General features: G+C 41.1%; 1 protein-coding gene across 3 annotated transcripts in view; it reads right to left on the bottom strand.

The window, feature by feature from the left end:
• Positions 1-677: 677 nt before the first annotated feature.
• Positions 678-18,489, bottom strand: part of kifc3 (kinesin family member C3) — a 50,550-nt gene continuing 32,738 nt past the window's right edge. For all 3 annotated transcript variants that reach the window (XM_072464685.1, XM_072464686.1, XM_072464687.1), the window contains 11 exons: positions 17,969-18,080; positions 16,140-16,321; positions 15,945-16,049; positions 15,427-15,557; positions 12,468-12,591; positions 12,268-12,397; positions 10,440-10,669; positions 9,016-9,168; positions 7,730-7,877; positions 5,216-5,319; positions 678-2,227 (listed from right to left, as the gene is read on the bottom strand). In XM_072464685.1, coding sequence (XP_072320786.1) covers positions 2,219-2,227; positions 5,216-5,319; positions 7,730-7,877; positions 9,016-9,168; positions 10,440-10,669; positions 12,268-12,397; positions 12,468-12,591; positions 15,427-15,557; positions 15,945-16,049; positions 16,140-16,321; positions 17,969-18,080 — 1,428 coding nt within the window. In that variant the 3' untranslated portion in view covers positions 678-2,218. The remainder of the gene's footprint in view (positions 2,228-5,215; positions 5,320-7,729; positions 7,878-9,015; positions 9,169-10,439; positions 10,670-12,267; positions 12,398-12,467; positions 12,592-15,426; positions 15,558-15,944; positions 16,050-16,139; positions 16,322-17,968; positions 18,081-18,489) is intronic.

Below are 18,489 nucleotides of genomic sequence, written 5' to 3'. Positions count from 1 at the left end.
AGTTTCTGGTCTGTGGCAGGGGGGTGCTTAAGGCGTTGCTGACAGTTCTTTGGTCTGGTGGCTGAGATTGCCATCCGGGGTGCAGTCGACAGCGTTGCAGAGGGCGGCGCCGTCGTGGGTTCAGCAAGTAATGTGTCTGTTTTATCCCATTTCTAGATCTGGGGCACATGGGCATTTTAATTGAAGCCGTTTGTCCTGGAGGGAAATCGAGACAAATTAAAGTGTTCGGTCAATTGGATATGTGGAATATATCGTGCAATACTAAGGATATTTAGGCGTTTGGTGGTTTGTAGTGTTTTTAGTGAATTGTTAAATGTTAGAGCAAACTCACCTGTAACTGACAAAACTGTTCAGCTCATCATCACCAGACTGAGTTCATTTACATGCTGCCTCGATGCGTTACCCACCAGATTTCTAAAGTCTGTGCTGAACAGTTTGTTCGCACCACACGTGTCGCTTCAATCTGGAGCAGTACTAATGTCTTTAAATCTGAGTGCTGCTTTTGACACCATCGATCATGGGATCCTCTTAGAGATTAATCTTTTGCGTTTACCCAGAACAATGAATTGTGATGAAACCGATGAAACCTTTGGATCCCTCTATTCAGTTAAGCATTATTAATGATCTAATTTCCAGCCATAAAAGATAAATGTACAAACTCACAAATGAAAAACGTGGCAAGTTTTTGATGTTTATTAAAAATAATAAAAAAAACAGACCGTAGAAAGCGACGGACACAGAGCGAGAAGACGGACCAATAATCAGTTCCACAACAAGAAGCAGCTTTTCGCATTTTGAAATCAAGCACATTTTCTACGGCACACAGCACACTCCTCCAAGGAAAAGGGAGTTTAGAGAGAGACCGAAAGACAAAAATGATGATTCAAAGTCAGAAAAATGCTCTTCTCGGGCAGAATTAGAAAAGCATTTCCTGGTATTGCTCAAATCCAACTTAGCTCAATGGAACCCACATCTGGTAATTACATTTTTCCCCCGTAGACAGCTCAAAAAGTAAATTAATAGTTAGGAGGCTAATCAGCTGTTAGGACTCGACACGGTAATATATATCGTGATACTTTTAACCAGGGCTGCGGGATACATCCAAATTTAATTAATAGAAATTGCAATTTGAATGGGCCATTTGAAGGAGCACAATTTCCTCCACAAACAAAATATGCCATTTTATTCTGCGTTAAATCCCTGTAGTTTAGACCTGTACAAACTAAATACATGAGATTCTCAGTTCATTTCAGTCTTTATGTCCAATTTCCAGGACGCTTTTAGTGCGTCAACTTTAACAGAATCCCATTATCAAATCCTAAATCAGACAAAGCTTAGATATTTTGCCCAAAAGTTGTGCTGCACTACTTTTAACAAATTGCAGTTACATAAACATTAAGTCTGAATCTGCCGAGCTGTAAAGGGTGAATTGTTTGTAGATAATTATATTCTGATATTAAAAGACATTATGAACATCAAATTCCAATGTATTTTGTTCTATATAAATCACAATGTCATTTTAAGTTGGAATGTTTGACTTTAAAACAAAAATCTAACTTTACCGATATTTAAGAATTTCATAATTGCAGATTCAACTAGTCCAGAAGGATTAACCTCAGACAAGATTTCAACTATTTTAACACATTTTTTTATGTTTATGGGGAAAAAAGAAGACATTTCCTTCTGAAACCTTGGGTGGCACTGTAGAGCTCCATTGTCCAGGGCGCTTCCATTTGCACAACAAACACAACTGGGTTTAGACAAAGACTAAACTACAAGTGAATTTGGGCAAGTTTAGGGTAAAAAGTAAAGAAAAATAAAATAAAATCATAATTTCAAGTCCAGAAAAACGCTGCACTCACCAGTCCGATTCCAAATGAAAATTAAAGCATCAAAACACATAAATACAATGCATATATTATAATAAATGAATCAACCACTTTTTGGGTTAGAACATTATCTAGTTTAAAGTGCGGCTGTACAAGTAAAATAAAAGGAATACTGTGATCGGAAAGCATATACTGAAAAGACGAGTCACAAATGGAAACGAGCCGGTCCATCAAGCGGCTCGTCGTCCGTAATTGCGATTAATGTTTTTATTTGTTTTCTTTGCTCAAAAACGGCACCGTTAAATTTTAATAAAGTCCTTTAGCGCCTTCGTCTGCGCCACGTTTCCCGTGACGACAGAGCCGACCCAGGACTCTTCAGGCTGTCACTTTCAATCGTCCTGCGAAGAAAAAGGAAAGACATTCATTAAAGTGTTTATGGGTCATATACACTTAATGGAAATATATGCAACTGTTGTTTGAATTTAATTCAGAATAAATAAACATTGACAACTAGAATTCAAATCCAAACCCACTTTATTTATATACACTGGAACAAAAATCCATCTTAAAAAAGGACTAGTTAAGCCGCGATTGAATTATTTAGTATTTAAGTCATTTTGAGAATAATGTGATTTGTCAATGGAACAAGTCAGTTTTGTTCTAATTTCAAGTCAAAGAGATTAATCTTAGATAAGTTGCTTTTTCCCCCCAGAGTAGCACAATTTATAAAAAGCTGTTTTCAAAGTGTTGCACAAACACAAAATGATATCTCTCTCGATCTAGATCTCGATATAGATATAGATATATAAATAATAAGTACTCAATTTGATTTGACTAAACCCAAAACAATAAAACCAGTTCCAAAAAAATAACACATTTAAAAAATACTTGATATTGAAGAGAATAAATCTTGAAAAGAATAAAATGTAAGCTTTGCTGAGAAATGAAAAGTAAAAAAATCAATTTGATTGATTGTGGACTCAAAATCAAAATATCTTGGGGCTGCAATCGAATCAAAATCTGAATAAATATATTGTACAAGCAGTACAATACAGACTGCAATACAAAGTAACATAAAAGTATTTTAGTGTATTGAAATTGAACCGAGAGAATTGTGTCGTGAAAACACAAATATATGATAAATTTAGTCATTTAAATCTAAAAATCTCAATCAAAATCACCATCAAATATTTCATAAAAGCAAAGCAGATAAAAGCTGTTGCTAAACAACAGTTCCATACATTTCCATCAGTTTTAGTGAACACAATGTTAGATTTCCCACAATCCTTTGCTGGTCAGCACAGCAGACACAAAGCGGAGACGGGAGTAAAAGTGAAAAGTGAGCCACAAAATCCATTCATTCATCTCTGACTCATTCATCACCTGTTCAGACGTTTGGTCAGTGACACTTTAACATTTAGAACACCAGAGTTTTGAACTATACTTATATTACGCTTTACTACATCAGATAGTTAAGTTAGGCACAAAACCTGTGATGAACCACTTTATATCCATACTTGCACCAGGTATTTTTAATTTTTTTAAAGTTGTAATTATAGACAATAACTCTATATTCTAAAATTTGAATATCCAAAAGAGCAATTCCAATATTACAAATGTTTCCATAGATCTTCCACTTCTACTCAAATGCACTATTCAGTAGCTATTCTACCACTTTTGTTTTATAAAAAATAAAAATGGATTTGTAAGAGTACTCTGCCTATGCTTTACTTTGTTATTTACCAAAGGAAAGGAAACAATAAATATATGAATTTAAAACTATTAAACCAGGTTTAGTTGATGTTAAAGTTCGTTAAGCTTAATTAAAGATGAGAAATGCCTTAATAGTGAATGAAATGTGCATGAACGGTGACGGAGATAACCCTGTCGTAACATTCATTTTGACCTCAGTTCTATCTTTATTTCTTTTAGACAGACAACTTCCTCATGACCACAGGTGAGGGACAGACTCGGCTCCTTCAGTTCAATGCAGCGGCTGCATCCGCATGTCGATCTCACGCTCCATCCTTCCCTCACTCGTGAACAAGACCCCGAGATACTTGAACTCCTCCACTTGGGGCAAGGACACCCCACCACCTGGAGAGGGCAAGCCACCTTTTTCCGGTCGAGAACCATGGCCTCGGATTTGGAGGTGCTGATTCTCATCCCAGCCGCTTCACACTCGGCTGCAAACCGTCCCAGTGCATGTTGCAGGTCCGGGTTTGATGGAGCCATCAGGACAACATCGTCTGCAAACAGCAGAGATGAGATCCTGTGGTCCCCAAACCGGACACCCTCCGACCCCTGACCACACCCTCCGACCCCTGACCACACCCTCCGACCCCTGACCACACCCTCCGACCCCTGACCACACCCTCTGACCCCTGACCACACCCTCCGACCCCTGACCACACCCTCCGACCCCTGACCACACCCTCCGACCCCTGACCACACCCTCTGACCCCTGACCACACCCTCTGACCCCTGACCACACCCTCCGACCCCTGACTGCGCCTAGAAATTCTGTCCATAAAAATTATGAACAGAACCGGTGACAAAGGGCAGCCCTGGCGGAGTCCAACATGCACTGGGAACAGGTCTGACTTACTGCCGGCAATGAACACAGGTCCTGCTCCGGTCATACAGGGACCGGACAGCCCTGAGCAAAGGGCCCCGGACCCCGTACTCCTGGAGCACCCCCCAAATGACACCCCGAGGGACACGGTCGAAAGCCTTCTCCAGATCCACAGAACAGACAATGACTATGGTCATGAGCTTCTGGTAATGATTTGAAAGGAAAGATACAAGCAGTCAAAATGAGTTTCCTCCGCAGGGTGGCTGGGTGCTCAAAGAGGGTGAGCTCGGTCACACTGGCGGAGCTCGGAGTAGAGCCGCTGCTCCTCCATATGGAAAGGAGAAGCTGAGGAGATCTGTTCTGGAGCATCCTGGATGCCTCATCTGGGGAGGTGTTCTGGGCATGTCCCACCAAGACGAGGCCTTGGGGACACCTCAGGAGGAGCTGGAGGAAGTGTCTGGGGTGTGGGAAGTCTGGGAGTCCCTGTTTAGAATGCTGTCCCACGGTCCAGCCCCAGAGACGCAGAAGAAGAAGACAAGTTTCTACAAATGGCACACGGCCGAAACAAAGTTGTCTGCCTAAAATGAATGAAAAGATAAACTGCTGAGATATTCCACTGACCAAACATTGTGCTACTCTGTGAACAGGCTGTGACAGTCGCGCTTGGGGCCGGCGGCGGGGCCCCTCAGTCTCTCGGTTAGAGTCACAGTGTTGGAGGAGGGAGGTGTTAATGACATCACGTGGGGGCCATGCCATGCTGAGCACGTCCATGCCAAACTTTCCACTAAAAGGCTTCTCTGAGCCCACCTACCTGCCCACCGTCCACCAATGGGCTGGCACGGTCTAACTGCTTGTCTGCGCACCGACCAATCAGACCACAGAATGGAGAGAGAGAGGAACAGATGGGAGAAACACCTGGATTTGGAATAATACAAAACGTTGTGTCTGAAATCACTGCACATAAAGAATTGAACTGCTTTTCTAGAATGTGCACAGTTTAATAAAACGTCAAAATAAATCCCAAATGTGGAAGTGCATGTGGCAGGTTAAACTCCAGGTTTTACTCAAACCTAGTCATCATGACTATATTTAAGGCTTTACAAGAAATGTGACAGTTTTGTTGTGTTCATGTGCTCCTCTGGAACTCGGAACATGTGAAAAAGGCACAAGAACAAGTCGAGAAAAGAAGTCGGGTCAAAAGCTGACGTGGCCTTCTGTGGAGACGGACCAAATTCAGCTGATTTGTTCATTTATCTTAAACATTTGTGCCCTTTGACTTTAAGAGTTTACTGTCTGATGTTCAATGATAAGAAAACCTTTGGTCTTTTTACATAAATCTGTTGCTCTTAATTTAACTTAATTAAGTACTACAAAGTATAAAATAGTAATATTTTATCACATAAATGCAAAGAAGTTGTGACCTGGACTCATCTCTGAACCTTAGGACCAGATGAACGCAGCAAAAGGTATTGATGATTCCATTACTGTTACCTAGCAACCATGATGTGACTTGAACGATAGTTATGATTAGAGTCAAATTAATAACATCTTTATTTTGTTTAAACTGCGAGACAAATATGTTCCCTGCACACAAATTGTTCCTGCATTTTGGATGAAGTTTCCGTGACGACGGGCGTCACTTCCTGTCATTTTGGACATTTCTTTTCAACACAAACTGCCACTGTGATACATTCAAACAAATAAAACCTTGTCATATGCACTTCATGGTAATCCAGGCCATTCCTTTTATACCTCATTGGTTTTCAAGATATGAATATTGTAAAGACCCTTTGAACTTTTTTAAACAAATACGTTCTAATTTCCAGAATGGAGGCCAAACTGAAGTGGAATATAATGTGATTTTCAATAGAGAAAGTGGAAAAAGCTTCAGTTGTAGTCATCTGGACTCAGTTTGAAAAAGTAGACGTTTCGACTCTCATCCAAGAGTCATTGTCAATAAAAGAATTTAGATCGAGAACTCCGATATTAATACTGTTCTGTGGTAAGACCCGCCCATTGGGAGGAGCCTTCCTGAAGTAGAAAGAGTTGTTTGTTTCAACAGAAACTCCCCCTTGTATCTACCGAGCTAACCTATTCAGAATCTTAATGGGCTGTTAAAACCTCTTTGTCTTAGTGAGACCCTGGCTCGGAGTTCTCGACCTAAATTCTGTTATTGACAATGACTCTTGGATGAGAGTCGAAACGTCTACTTTTTCAAACTGAGTCCAGATGACTACAACTGAAGCTTTTTCTACTATGGAACACGCCTGGACAAATGAGGGATTACACCGACAATAGAGAAAGTGATTAGCAGAAAATGATCATTGAATATGGAAACCAGAGTGGTTTTGGCAAAAGAAAAGCACTTTTGGTTTAAAGACCGTTGTAATTAATAAACACTGAATATTGTAATGCATTAATAAACCTTTCATTGTTATGTATACTGGACACACACACACACACACACACACACACACACACACACACACACACACACACACACACACACACACACACACACACACACACACACACACACACACACACACACACACACACACACACACACACACACACACACACACACACACACACACACACACACACACACACACACACACACACACACACACACACACACACACACACACACACACACACACACACACACACACACACACACACACACACACACACACACACACACACACACACACACACACACACACACACACACACACACACACACACACACACACACACACACACACACACACACACACACTACATTCTTGCTCCGTCTTCTGTCTGGGTCAAGGGTCTTATCTCATGACCATATTAGGATGTCCTGGAAGGTAAAGCCTGGTACAGGCTGGTCCCAGAAGACCCACCTTCTTATGATTTTCCCCCCCATCAAAAAATATATGAATATTCATGAGTTTTTGACTTTTACTGGACAAATACTTCCAGAAATGTTTTTAATTGCATCAACCGAATATATTATACCTTTAGTGAAGTTCGCATCTCATTTTGAGGCAAGAAAAGCAAACAAACTGACATTTCTGACCCTGAATATTCTAAATCGTTGCTTATTTTGTCGTTATCAAGACTTAAAATCGTTAGCTTTTCACTTTAATGTCAGTTAATTATTGAAAATGTATCAGGCTATTACACAATTGCCTCCAGTCTGGACGTTTGAACATTGTGATGACGTTGCATTTCAAAGGGTCTTTAATCTCGTGAATCCAAACCAAACACAATCAGAGAGTGATTTCAGACACATCTGATGCTGTCTTACATTTCCCACAATGCCCCGGGGCGTTACCTGCAGACAGCTGGGACTGGGACCTCCGGCGTGATCCGGAGGCCGTCCTGGAGGCGGTGGAGAGCGTGGAGAGGGTGGAGAGGGTGGAGCCGGCGCTGCTGGCTCTGGAGATGGGCAGAGGACCCGGAGTGGAGGGCGGAGAGTCCAGCTGCAGGACGAGCAGAGGTCAGAGGTCAGCGGGCCAGATCACGTAGGAACGTAGGAGTTACAGGTCAAAATACAATACAAAACGATCAAATATCTGTACTTGCCCATGTGTCCGACCTAAATAGGATTAATCCGGTCATAAGAACTAAACAATAAATCTTGTCCTTTTTGTTCACGATACAGCCCCAAAAATAGACCTAAATGTAAAGAACCTTATTTTATCTGGCTGTTTTTGTCATATTTAAACTTTATTTGGTTTGTTATTAAGTTTGATTTTGTGAAGCGGGTGACAAACGTGAGGAACAGTTACATGTTAGACCACGGCAAGGAAAGAAAATTTAAATAAAGTACACTTTATATCAGTCTAAGTTTGGGTCACACACACACAGTCGCGCACACACACACAGTCACACACACACACACACACACACACAGTCACACACACAGTCACACAGTCACACAGTCACACAGTCACACAGTCACACAGTCACACACGAGTTGACTTTTACTGGACAAATACTTCCAGAAATGTTTTTAATTGCATCAACCGAATATATTATACCTTTAGTGAAGTTCGCATCTCATTTTGAGGCAAGAAAAGCAAACAAACTGACATTTCTGACCCTGAATATTCTAAATCGTTGCTTATTTTGTCATTATCAAGACTTAAAATCGTTAGCTTTTCACTTTAATGTCAGTTAATTATTGAAAATGTATCAGGCTATTACACGGATGCATGGATGCCCATGTGAAACAGTGAAGCATAATCGTAACTTAGCCTAATTTAAGACAACATGGAACAGCAACAACACAGTAACAACAACACAGTAACAACAGAAAAACATAAAATAAAATAAATGAAAAGCCACAAAAATGAGTAGAAAATAAGAGTAGCATTTAAAAAAGAAGAACAAGAGCATATCGAGTTTGGAATAATTGTCCCAATTGGTCCATTGTTTTTTAAATTTGTCCTGAGGTTATTTTCCCATTGTGCGTAAGTCTGTTATGATATTAACACTATTTTTCACTGCAGATTGGTTTTAGTTTTATTACAGAGACTCTATATTTTAACAACAACAGCACAATCATCAAACATCCGCTTTATCCCCCGGCTCTGACAAAGACAAAGCTCCCGTCACCTCTACACTGTCGTGGGTGGGTGAAGACGACGTGGAGGAGTTCTCGTGTCTCCGCGACGACGAGGAGGAGCTGCTGAGTTCAACCGTCCGAACCCTCTGAGCAAACTTCAGCGAACAGACCGACTCGCTCATGTTGGACGACAACGGGGAAACCTGCAACGCCAAACACACACAGGCTTTAAACGCAGAGTCCTGTGAGTTCTAGTTTGTAAAATGTGCCAGAGATGATAATACGAGAGCAAGCCCTTATTATGCTAGCTTTTTCATACTATCATTTTTCATTCTGGTATATGACTTTGGTTCTTAATTTGAAATAAATTTAAAAAATGAATTAAACAATTAAATTCAATGCTGTGACAAATATAGAAGTACATTCAAAAATAAATAAATTGAATGAAATAAATAATAAATGAAACAAAGCAGTTTGTGAATAGGATTTGTCATGCCATTTTGAGATGATTTTTTCAATATACTTGTCTAATAATTGGAAAACGTTCTGCATGAATTCCTATAATGTTATATTGATGCATTCCTCATTAAATCATTATTCTTTGGTCCATATTCCATTGCCGTTTGACACTGTGTGTGAATAAAGCGCCAGTTTTTACTCGTCAGGAAAAACCCCAAAACCCTTCTTTGAACCAAGATGGAACAGGGTTTTACAGGTTTGCACCGATTAAAACTAATAGTAAGAAAAAAGTAAATTAGTACGAGAGGCTGGTCCCAGGACTGTATCATGTTTATGGTAATGACAAAGTTTGGCCTGGAGGGGGCAGAAGTCACATTTCAGACTTTTACTTGGAAACAACTATAATTCTTAAATGTTGTTTTCTTCACACTGACCTGGACCACAGGGTGAATAAAATTGAAGTATTTTATAAAGAAGAATTTCTGATGTTGCTCACAATAACTAATATCTTACTGTGACTTTGCTAACTAAAAATAGTGCTGGAAGACACTGACAAAAAGAATCCCAATAACCATAGAACATTTTACCATATAAATCCAACAGAAATGTGTTGAAACATGTCTTTCAACTCATTGAGGATTAATTAGACAAATGTAAAATGTTTGTGAAAACATTCATAAAAGAGCAGAAATATCACGTAACATAACTTTTTTCATTTTTAATTAGCTCTATTTGTAGCTTTTTTTTTCTTTTACTAAACATTCCCATTTTGCATATTCTCAAAACAACTTTAACAATGTTATATAAATGTTGACATGTTGCCCACCTCTATTGCTACCTACAAAAAAAAAACAAAGAAAACACAAATTCTAATGAAAAGTATATTTCTAGAATAGTAGCCCTAGTCATGTTGAGGCAGGTGCGTTAGTCATAGTATTGTAATAAAAAAACTGTAAACAAAAACAATTCCCACTTTAGGAGAAAGCATTTAAATCGTAGTTTAAGACCTAAGTACCTGGACCATCATGAGCGTCTTGCTGTCGCCGCTCAGCGAGTCCTGGAGCAGGTACGTGAGGCGCGAGTTCCTGAACGGGACGTGTGAGTGTTTCCCCCGCAGCGCGTTGATGACGTCGCCCAGCGCAGACAGAGACTTGTTGATGTATTGAGCCTCGCGCAGGCGGCTGCCCTCGGCCCCCGATTTACTGATGCGCTCAGAGCCGGCCAAGTCCACCAGGTTCAGCTTTCCTACGAGACACAGCGAAACAAGTGTGACCTCAGGGTTCAACACAGCGAAACAAGTGTGACCTCAGGGTTCAATGCAGTGAAACAAGTGTGACCTCAGGGTTCAATGCAGTGAAACAAGTGTGACCTCAGGGTTCAACACAGCGAAACAAGTGTGACCTCAGGGTTCAATGCAGTGAAACAAGTGTGACCTCAGGGTTCAATGCAGTGAAACAAGTGACCTCAGGGTTCAATGCAGTGAAACAAGTGTGACCTCAGGGTTCAATGCAGTGAAACAAGTGTGACCTCAGGGTTCAACACAGCGAAACAAGTGTGACCTCAGGGTTCAATGCAGTGAAACAAGTGTGACCTCAGGGTTCAATGCAGTGAAACAAGTGACCTCAGGGTTCAATGCAGTGAAACAAGTGTGACCTCAGGGTTCAATGCAGTGAAACAAGTGACCTCAGGGTTCAATGCAGTGAAACAAGTGACCTCAGGGTTCAATGCAGTGAAACAAGTGTGACCTCAGGGTTCAACGCAGTGAAACAAGTGTGTGTGTGTGTGTGTGTCTCCTGTATGTGTGTGTGTGTCTCCTGTACGTACGTGTGTGTGTGTCTCCTGTACCGTGAGTGTGTGTGTGTGTGTGTGTGTCTCCTGTACCTTGAGTGTGTGTGTGTGTGTGTGTGTGTGTGTCTCCTGTACCTTGAGTGTGTGTGTGTGTGTGTGTGTGTGTCTCCTGTACCTTGAGTGTGTGTGTGTGTGTGTGTGTGTCTCCTGTACCTTGAGTGTGTGTGTGTGTGTGTGTCTCCTGTACCTTGAGTGTGTGTGTGTGTCTCCTGTACCTTGAGTGTGTGTGTGTGTGTCTCCTGTACCTTGAGTGTGTGTGTGTGTGTCTCCTGTACCTTGAGTGTGTGTGTGTGTGTGTGTGTGTGTCTCCTGTACCTTGAGTGTGTGTGTGTGTGTCTCCTGTACCTTGAGTGTGTGTGTGTGTGTGTGTGTCTCCTGTACCTTGAGTGTGTGAGTGTGTGTGTGTGTGTGTGTGTGTCTCCTGTACCTTGAGTGTGTGTGTGTGTGTGTCTCCTGTACCTTGAGTGTGTGTGTGTGTCTCCTGTACCTTGAGTGTGTGTGTGTGTGTGTCTCCTGTACCTTGAGTGTGTGTGTGTGTGTCTCCTGTACCTTGAGTGTGTGTGTCTCCTGTACATTGAGTGTGTGTGTGTGTCTCCTGTACCTTGAGTGTGTGTGTGTGTGTCTCCTGTACCTTGAGTGTGTGTGTGTGTCTCCTGTACCTTGAGTGTGTGTGTCTCCTGTACATTGAGTGTGTGTGTGTCTCCTGTACCTTGAGTGTGTGTGTCTCCTGTACATTGAGTGTGTGTGTGTCTCCTGTACCTTGAGTGTGTGTGTGTGTGTCTCCTGTACCTTGAGTGTGTGTGTGTGTGTGTGTCTCCTGTACCTTGAGAGTGTGTGTGTGTGTGTCCTGTACCTTGAGTGTGTGTGTGTGTGTCCTGTACCTTGAGTGTGTGTGTGTATGTGTCCTGTACCTTGAGTGTGTGTGTGTGTGTGTCCTGTACCTTGAGTGTGTGTGTGTGTGTGTGTCCTGTACCTTGAGTGTGTGTGTCCTGTACCTTGAGTGTGTGTGGCGGTGGTGGCGTTGTATCCTGACACGGTGATGACGAGCAGAGCGTGCGAGCGGGAGCTGTGTTCGTTCAGGTTGGTACAGGCCGTCGCTCGGTTCACGTGGCCCAACTCAAATATCTGCAACACGACCACCATTTGAATTCACAGACATTTTCCACGCTTCACCTCCACAGAAATGGCTCCTCACCCGGTTAATATCCTGAGCACTCCCCACGGTGAACTTGGTGAGTCCCGGGACGTAGAGCTGCCCGCTGCCGTCAGGCTGCATCTTAATGTCCAGCTTCTCTGTGGGACTGTCCCCGAGCAAGTCCCTGAGGAGGACAAGAAAAACACATTCAAGATCAGAGAAAAACACAATAGACTACTTTTCCTTTCTACATTTAATTAAAAGGCGTGTTTGTTTTTTAGCGCGGCGGATCGCATCGCATCTCTCGTCTCCCGTACATTTCCGTCTTCTTATGAGTCAGCTTGAACTGTCTTTCTCCGTCTTAATTTTGTCCCGTACACCGTACACGTAACGTCTTGTATGTATAAAGTCTATTAATTTACATGTTCAATTTAACTCGGGCCTTGTGGAAAGACCAATTAAGTTGTGGTTCAGTCTTTGTTTTGTCCCGATTCTGTTTCAATATTATTCTTTCCAATGCAAGCAAAATACTGTGTAAAATTAAAAAGAAAAAAAAAAGGCAAAACAATAAAATAAATCATTATTTATATATATTATTATTATTATTTTGATTAACGGTTAATAAAATGGTATATCTTTACTTCGAAACGCAAACGTAATATTCCATGGCCATGTCAACATACAGGGAATTTCTAAACCTGTTCATCTGAGTTTTGTCTCTAATAGTTTGACATCAGTGAAACCCTGAGCCCTCTTGTGGCCAGAATGAGACATGACATCTGTATTAAAGCACTGAGCCGTGTCCAATCAGAAAACACTGTAAAGCAAACATAATGTCTAGTATTGTCCAAGTCTAGTTATGTTTTTGTGCACAACGTTGCAGTTCAGCTCAGTAGTTCTAGTTCTTTAGTTCCACGTTACAGCGGTTAAATAGTACTTAAGAGTACTAGATAATTCGAGTGCAAGATACATTGCAGTTTGAATAGTCACAGATTCTTCTACAAACAACCATAGATGAAGTCAATAAAAAGTTTCAGTCCCCTCTCAAATGTTAGCGCTCCTGGACACGTTTATAACATACTATAAAAAATAACATTTAAGTGCAAATTGAATTGTTTGTTGAAAAAAAAAAAGTTAATGAAATTCAAGAACTCTCCATGCGTTTCCCCTTTGCCACGTAAGCCACATGTTCCAGATAATCGGCTTGGTGAACACGGTAACCTCTGCGTGCAACTGCGGCAAACGTTAGGGGAAAAGCAGAAGATTAGAAGGGTTTATAATCCCAGTGAAAACATTAGCCTTGTGTTTAAACTGCGCACTTTACAGATGTGCATGACGTAATGGCGCTGCACAGATGTGGAGCGGCCCACAGCACCGTCACGTAACAACCGCTTTAGGGCCGACTCCAACAAACGTGAACTCGGCCTTCAACACACCGTCCCGGGCCAGAGAAGTCAGGTTTTTGTTTTATTTCTTTACAGTTGAGGCAAATCTTAGACCAGTTTTGTCCTACTTTAGTTAAAACGGCATGACAGGTTTTTATGATTTCATAATTTTGATTAGAATTAGTGTATTTGTACCCATTGTAAATACAAATGAGTTTAATGTCAATCAAAGTAGCCGTCTGTGGAGAAAAGTGGAAAAAATCTCAAAACCCAAAGTGACATCACACCAGGGACATTCCAATCCAAACTTCACGCAGAGTTTACACAAAATAAACCCTCTAAACGCTAACTCAACAAAATAAAAGTGCTCTCATTTATTTTCATTTCAATTTCCTTTCATTTAAATGTCATAAATTACAAACCTGAAGTATTATTCCCATCAAAATATAGTCATTGCAACTTAAAAAATAATAATCATTGTGACAATTTCTGATGAATTAAATCTATAGTTAGTACTTCATCATTACTTTGCTATTCAAGCCGGTCACAAACTTGAGGAACAGTCACATGTCAGACCACGTTAATAAAAGAAAATGGAAGATTTCACTGTTGTTTGGCCTCAGGTTGAATAATCATGAATAATTGTTAAATCATGTTGTTAAATGTTTTTTCTCACAACAACAATCTTAACACCGTTTTATTTACATTTATTTACACAAGTAAATAGTGAAATTACTTTATTGTTACCAGATGTTTTTCCTCAGCCGTCAATCGAGTCAGAAGAGAGCGTTACTATGTCGAGTTCAAGATCTTGAATTTGATGATTTTCATAAGAAATATTCAAAACTTAAGTTGCACAAATGTTGAACCTAATGGGTTAGTTTGTTGCCATAACAACCTTAGACTTTCAAGTCTGTTTTAACAGACAACAATCACGTCTTTCATGTTGAAAGGCAATTGCAAAAAATAATTCCACTTTATTCAGTTTATTTGTACCGACAGAAGATGTTCAACTCTGTGCCAGTCTTTGTTTCATGTGGATTGGCCCAGTAATTGTTCTGGAATATTATTGAATGACTTTAGCTTAAAAGTGGATGTTTAAGATTTAAAAATGACACGCAAATCACAAAATCTGATGAGTAAATCAGAGGGATCATTGTTATTTCAGTGTAATAACATTTACACTCCAAAAATCTGACAGGTAAATATTCTATGAAGGATTTAGCGGTTTAACCTTCAGATTTGTTGTCCTGGGCTTATCCACATGTATAAGCACTGTATTAAAGCTTTTTGATCACAGAGTCCAGATGTCAAAGACAATAGAAAACAGAATGGGAAGAGTCCCTGGAATAAAGGCCAGAATCTTATTTCGTCATAGAATAATCGTTTACTGGTCTATGCATAGGATCTAATACACGTCATGAGCTGAGAAAATAAGTTTTAAGACTCAAATTGAGGCATAATCGCATAAAAATGACATGGGAAATGTGTAAATTCAGTGTATTTGATGAAGACTCTCCACTTTAACCCATAAAAGTGCTTCACTACAGCTTCATCTGGGTCAAACTTGCATTCCAAAACACTAATCGATAAATCTGAAGTAGCGCGTCATCAGCAGACGGCGGCGTCCTGACCTCAGCGTCTCGTTGTAGATCTCCACCATGCTCGCAGAGATGGTGTAGTCCCAGTCCGACGCCTTCTCCGTCACCTCGGAGAACAGCAGCTGCAGCGCGCGCTGGTTGATCCCGGGGTTTTCCGCCACGCCCTGAAAACAGAGACACACATGGTCGTCAGTGTATAGGTTTTTTTTTTTTTTTTGCAGCACGACAAGATTTGAGCCAAAGAGTGAAATAAGTGACTTGTTACAGATGCTAAATAAGTACTAAAGTGTTTCATTCTGATTTTTATTAATTGCAGCACATGATTTTTAATGATTTTGCACAGTCAGAAAGGGAATTTTTAAGGTTATCGTTTCATTATTGTGGCATAAAGTAGTTTCAAAGACATTTAATTGTCAGTGTATAACTAATGTGTAAATGGGATATATTGTTATTATTGAAAGTATAATTTGAACATTTAATGCAGGTAAAATGGTCAGTTTCACTCATTACAAGACAAACTCGTAAATGTGGATTAATGCAATCTCATTTACCTCCATAGTGTAGGTTTTCCCTGACCCTGTTTGTCCGTAGGCAAAGATACAAACGTTAAAGCCGTCGATGCAGGAAGTGACGAGCGACTGGACTTCCTGGAACACCTGCTCGACCAATCAGAAGACAGAGGGATGTAGGGACAACAGAAAACGCAGAAGAAGCGTGTTTATTTTCTGCCTGAAAGTGCCTCTGACCTCCTCCTGTGTGGCCTTTGGGGGGAAGACTCGGTCCAGTTCGAAGGTCATGACCTTGCCCTTGTTGGAGAGGTAGAGGATGGAGTCGTCGTCGGAGTCGAAGCTCAGCATGGTCTTGGCATCGGTGGAGTCCTGCTCCTCCTGACTGACCGGGCGCACGCGGCAGAACACGCGGATGTTCCCTGTAAACGAGACCAAAAGATGAACATGAACACGTTACATCCCATTTCATTTCAATTCACTGTATCAAACTAGGTCATTTAGTCGATTAATTCAGTCTAAGTCGACCAAAAATGGTGTGACCAATTCATTTATTTAGATAAGGATTTCTTTGAGACAACAATAAAAATGAAAGACATTGAATGAGTTAGCTGAAGATTTGAGAGTGAATTATGAGTTTAATCTGCCTTTTTGCATACAAATACATGGTTTTTAGGTAGTTAATCTAATTTGACCATATATCTGACCCATAATACATAATAAGTTCACTCAATAACAACTTTGCACACAGTAAAGTGCCAAAAAACTGCACAAAGAGGTTAATAATTGGATCTAGTTCACTCCCGCCACATGAACATTCCTTTAAGCTACGCACAGACCGCCACGGCCTAATCGCGCCAGACGCAGAATTTGAGCGCGTGTACATTTGAAAGGTTTACGCACCTGACGCGCGCTATCGACGTCCCGGCCACTGTACACAGGCGTGCGTACGGCGCGCTCGAGCTCTCTGCGCACATGCGCAGTAGAGGTGTTGTCGCATGAGCAGTGGAGTTGTTGAGGGTATGGCCTTTCATTGTGTAAAATGGCAGATATCGAGAGTGTTTTTGGTTTGTTTCTGTCTCTGTATTCCACCGTGAATACATCGTACAGCTCCTTTGTCCCACACACGGCCACAATCAGTCTTTCGTCTGCCATTGTTGACGAAGGAGGAAGAAGTGGCGCTTCTTGGGGAATTCCACGGGGAATACCGGAAATAAACGGGGAATACTCGCATTGCCTGGAGCGTCAGCTCTGATTGGCTGCTGTGGCGGCTGCTACGCTTCAGCTGCAGAGACCTCAACATATCTGAACGCGTCGCGTAAGCCGCATCGGCCGGCTCATACGCGCGCTCAAAGCGTCGAGAGCGTAAGAAAACGCACCAATCGCGCAGCGGATAACGTGCCTACGTGCTCGACGCGCGTTTACTATAGATTTTGAATGTAAACTGGACGCTTCGGCCGCGGCGGTGTGGAAGCCGCTTTACTCTGCTGCTGGACACAGTATGCATTTCCTTGTGAATAAAGGGAAAAATGGGTATTATTAAATAATAATAAATAATACGTTGAATTAATGTGACAAATTTTCCAGCTAAACTCCCTCCAATCATGTGATTTTGAGCTCCTCCTCTGGGATGAACAAACACTTTCCCATTCTTCATCCGTCAAAACAAGATTCTCATTCACATTTGTTTTGAATATATTTGTATAGTATACGAGTATCTTTCCAGATTAGCAATGCATTGATACACTTAAGATATTATTCCCCAATTTTAAAACATAACGCTCAACTCTAATCGTGGAAAAATTGCAAATAGATGTTTTTTTTACCACAAAATTGTGCAGCCCTGTTACGAAACTGTTAAACATATTGACCAGCTGCCAACATGCTTGTACCTCCCATGTGAATACAATGTGTACAAATCTCTCTCTCATTACTACTGTGTCACATATAAACCTTTACCCTTTTTTGAACACCGTGTTGGCATATTCTCATTAGTCAGCACATTATGTGGTAAATGCGTGAATTGAATTAATGAGGCAGACAAGTCAAATCTCTTCCTTTGGCCTCACCTTTGAGTCGGACGAGCTCGTTGTGGCATTTCTTCCTCAGGTTCATCTCGCGTTTGTATTTCCGCAGCAGCTCCTGGTTTGTGCTGCTCACTTCGCTGATCACCTGACAAATCTAACACACAGAAAATACTAAATATAAAAAACAACAACAGTTCCGATGGCAAGAATACTCAAAACGGCACAATGAAAAGCTTCATTTGTGATCTAAAGTCAAAGAAAAGCTATCGCTTCTCTATAAGTTAATCATTAATCGCAACGTTGACGCTCGTATCAATGGTCATGACACAGATGGGAGCTGTCTTCGTGACAGTGGCATATCGCCGCGACAGCGACATATCGACAGTGACATATCGACAGTGACATCGACAGTGACATATCGACAGCGACATATCGACAGTGACATATCGACAGTGACATATCGACAGTGACATATCGACAGTGACATATCGACAGTGACATATCGACAGTGACATATCGACAGTGACATATCGACAGTGACATATCGACAGTGACATATCGAC

The sequence above is a fragment of the Eucyclogobius newberryi genome, unplaced genomic scaffold (genome assembly GCF_026437365.1).
Source record: "Eucyclogobius newberryi isolate DKJ021-1_F unplaced genomic scaffold, fEucNew1.0.hap1 SCAF_5, whole genome shotgun sequence".
In the NCBI taxonomy this organism is placed as follows: domain Eukaryota; kingdom Metazoa; phylum Chordata; class Actinopteri; order Gobiiformes; family Gobiidae; genus Eucyclogobius; species Eucyclogobius newberryi.
This window is presented reverse-complemented; position numbering and strand designations above follow the sequence as displayed.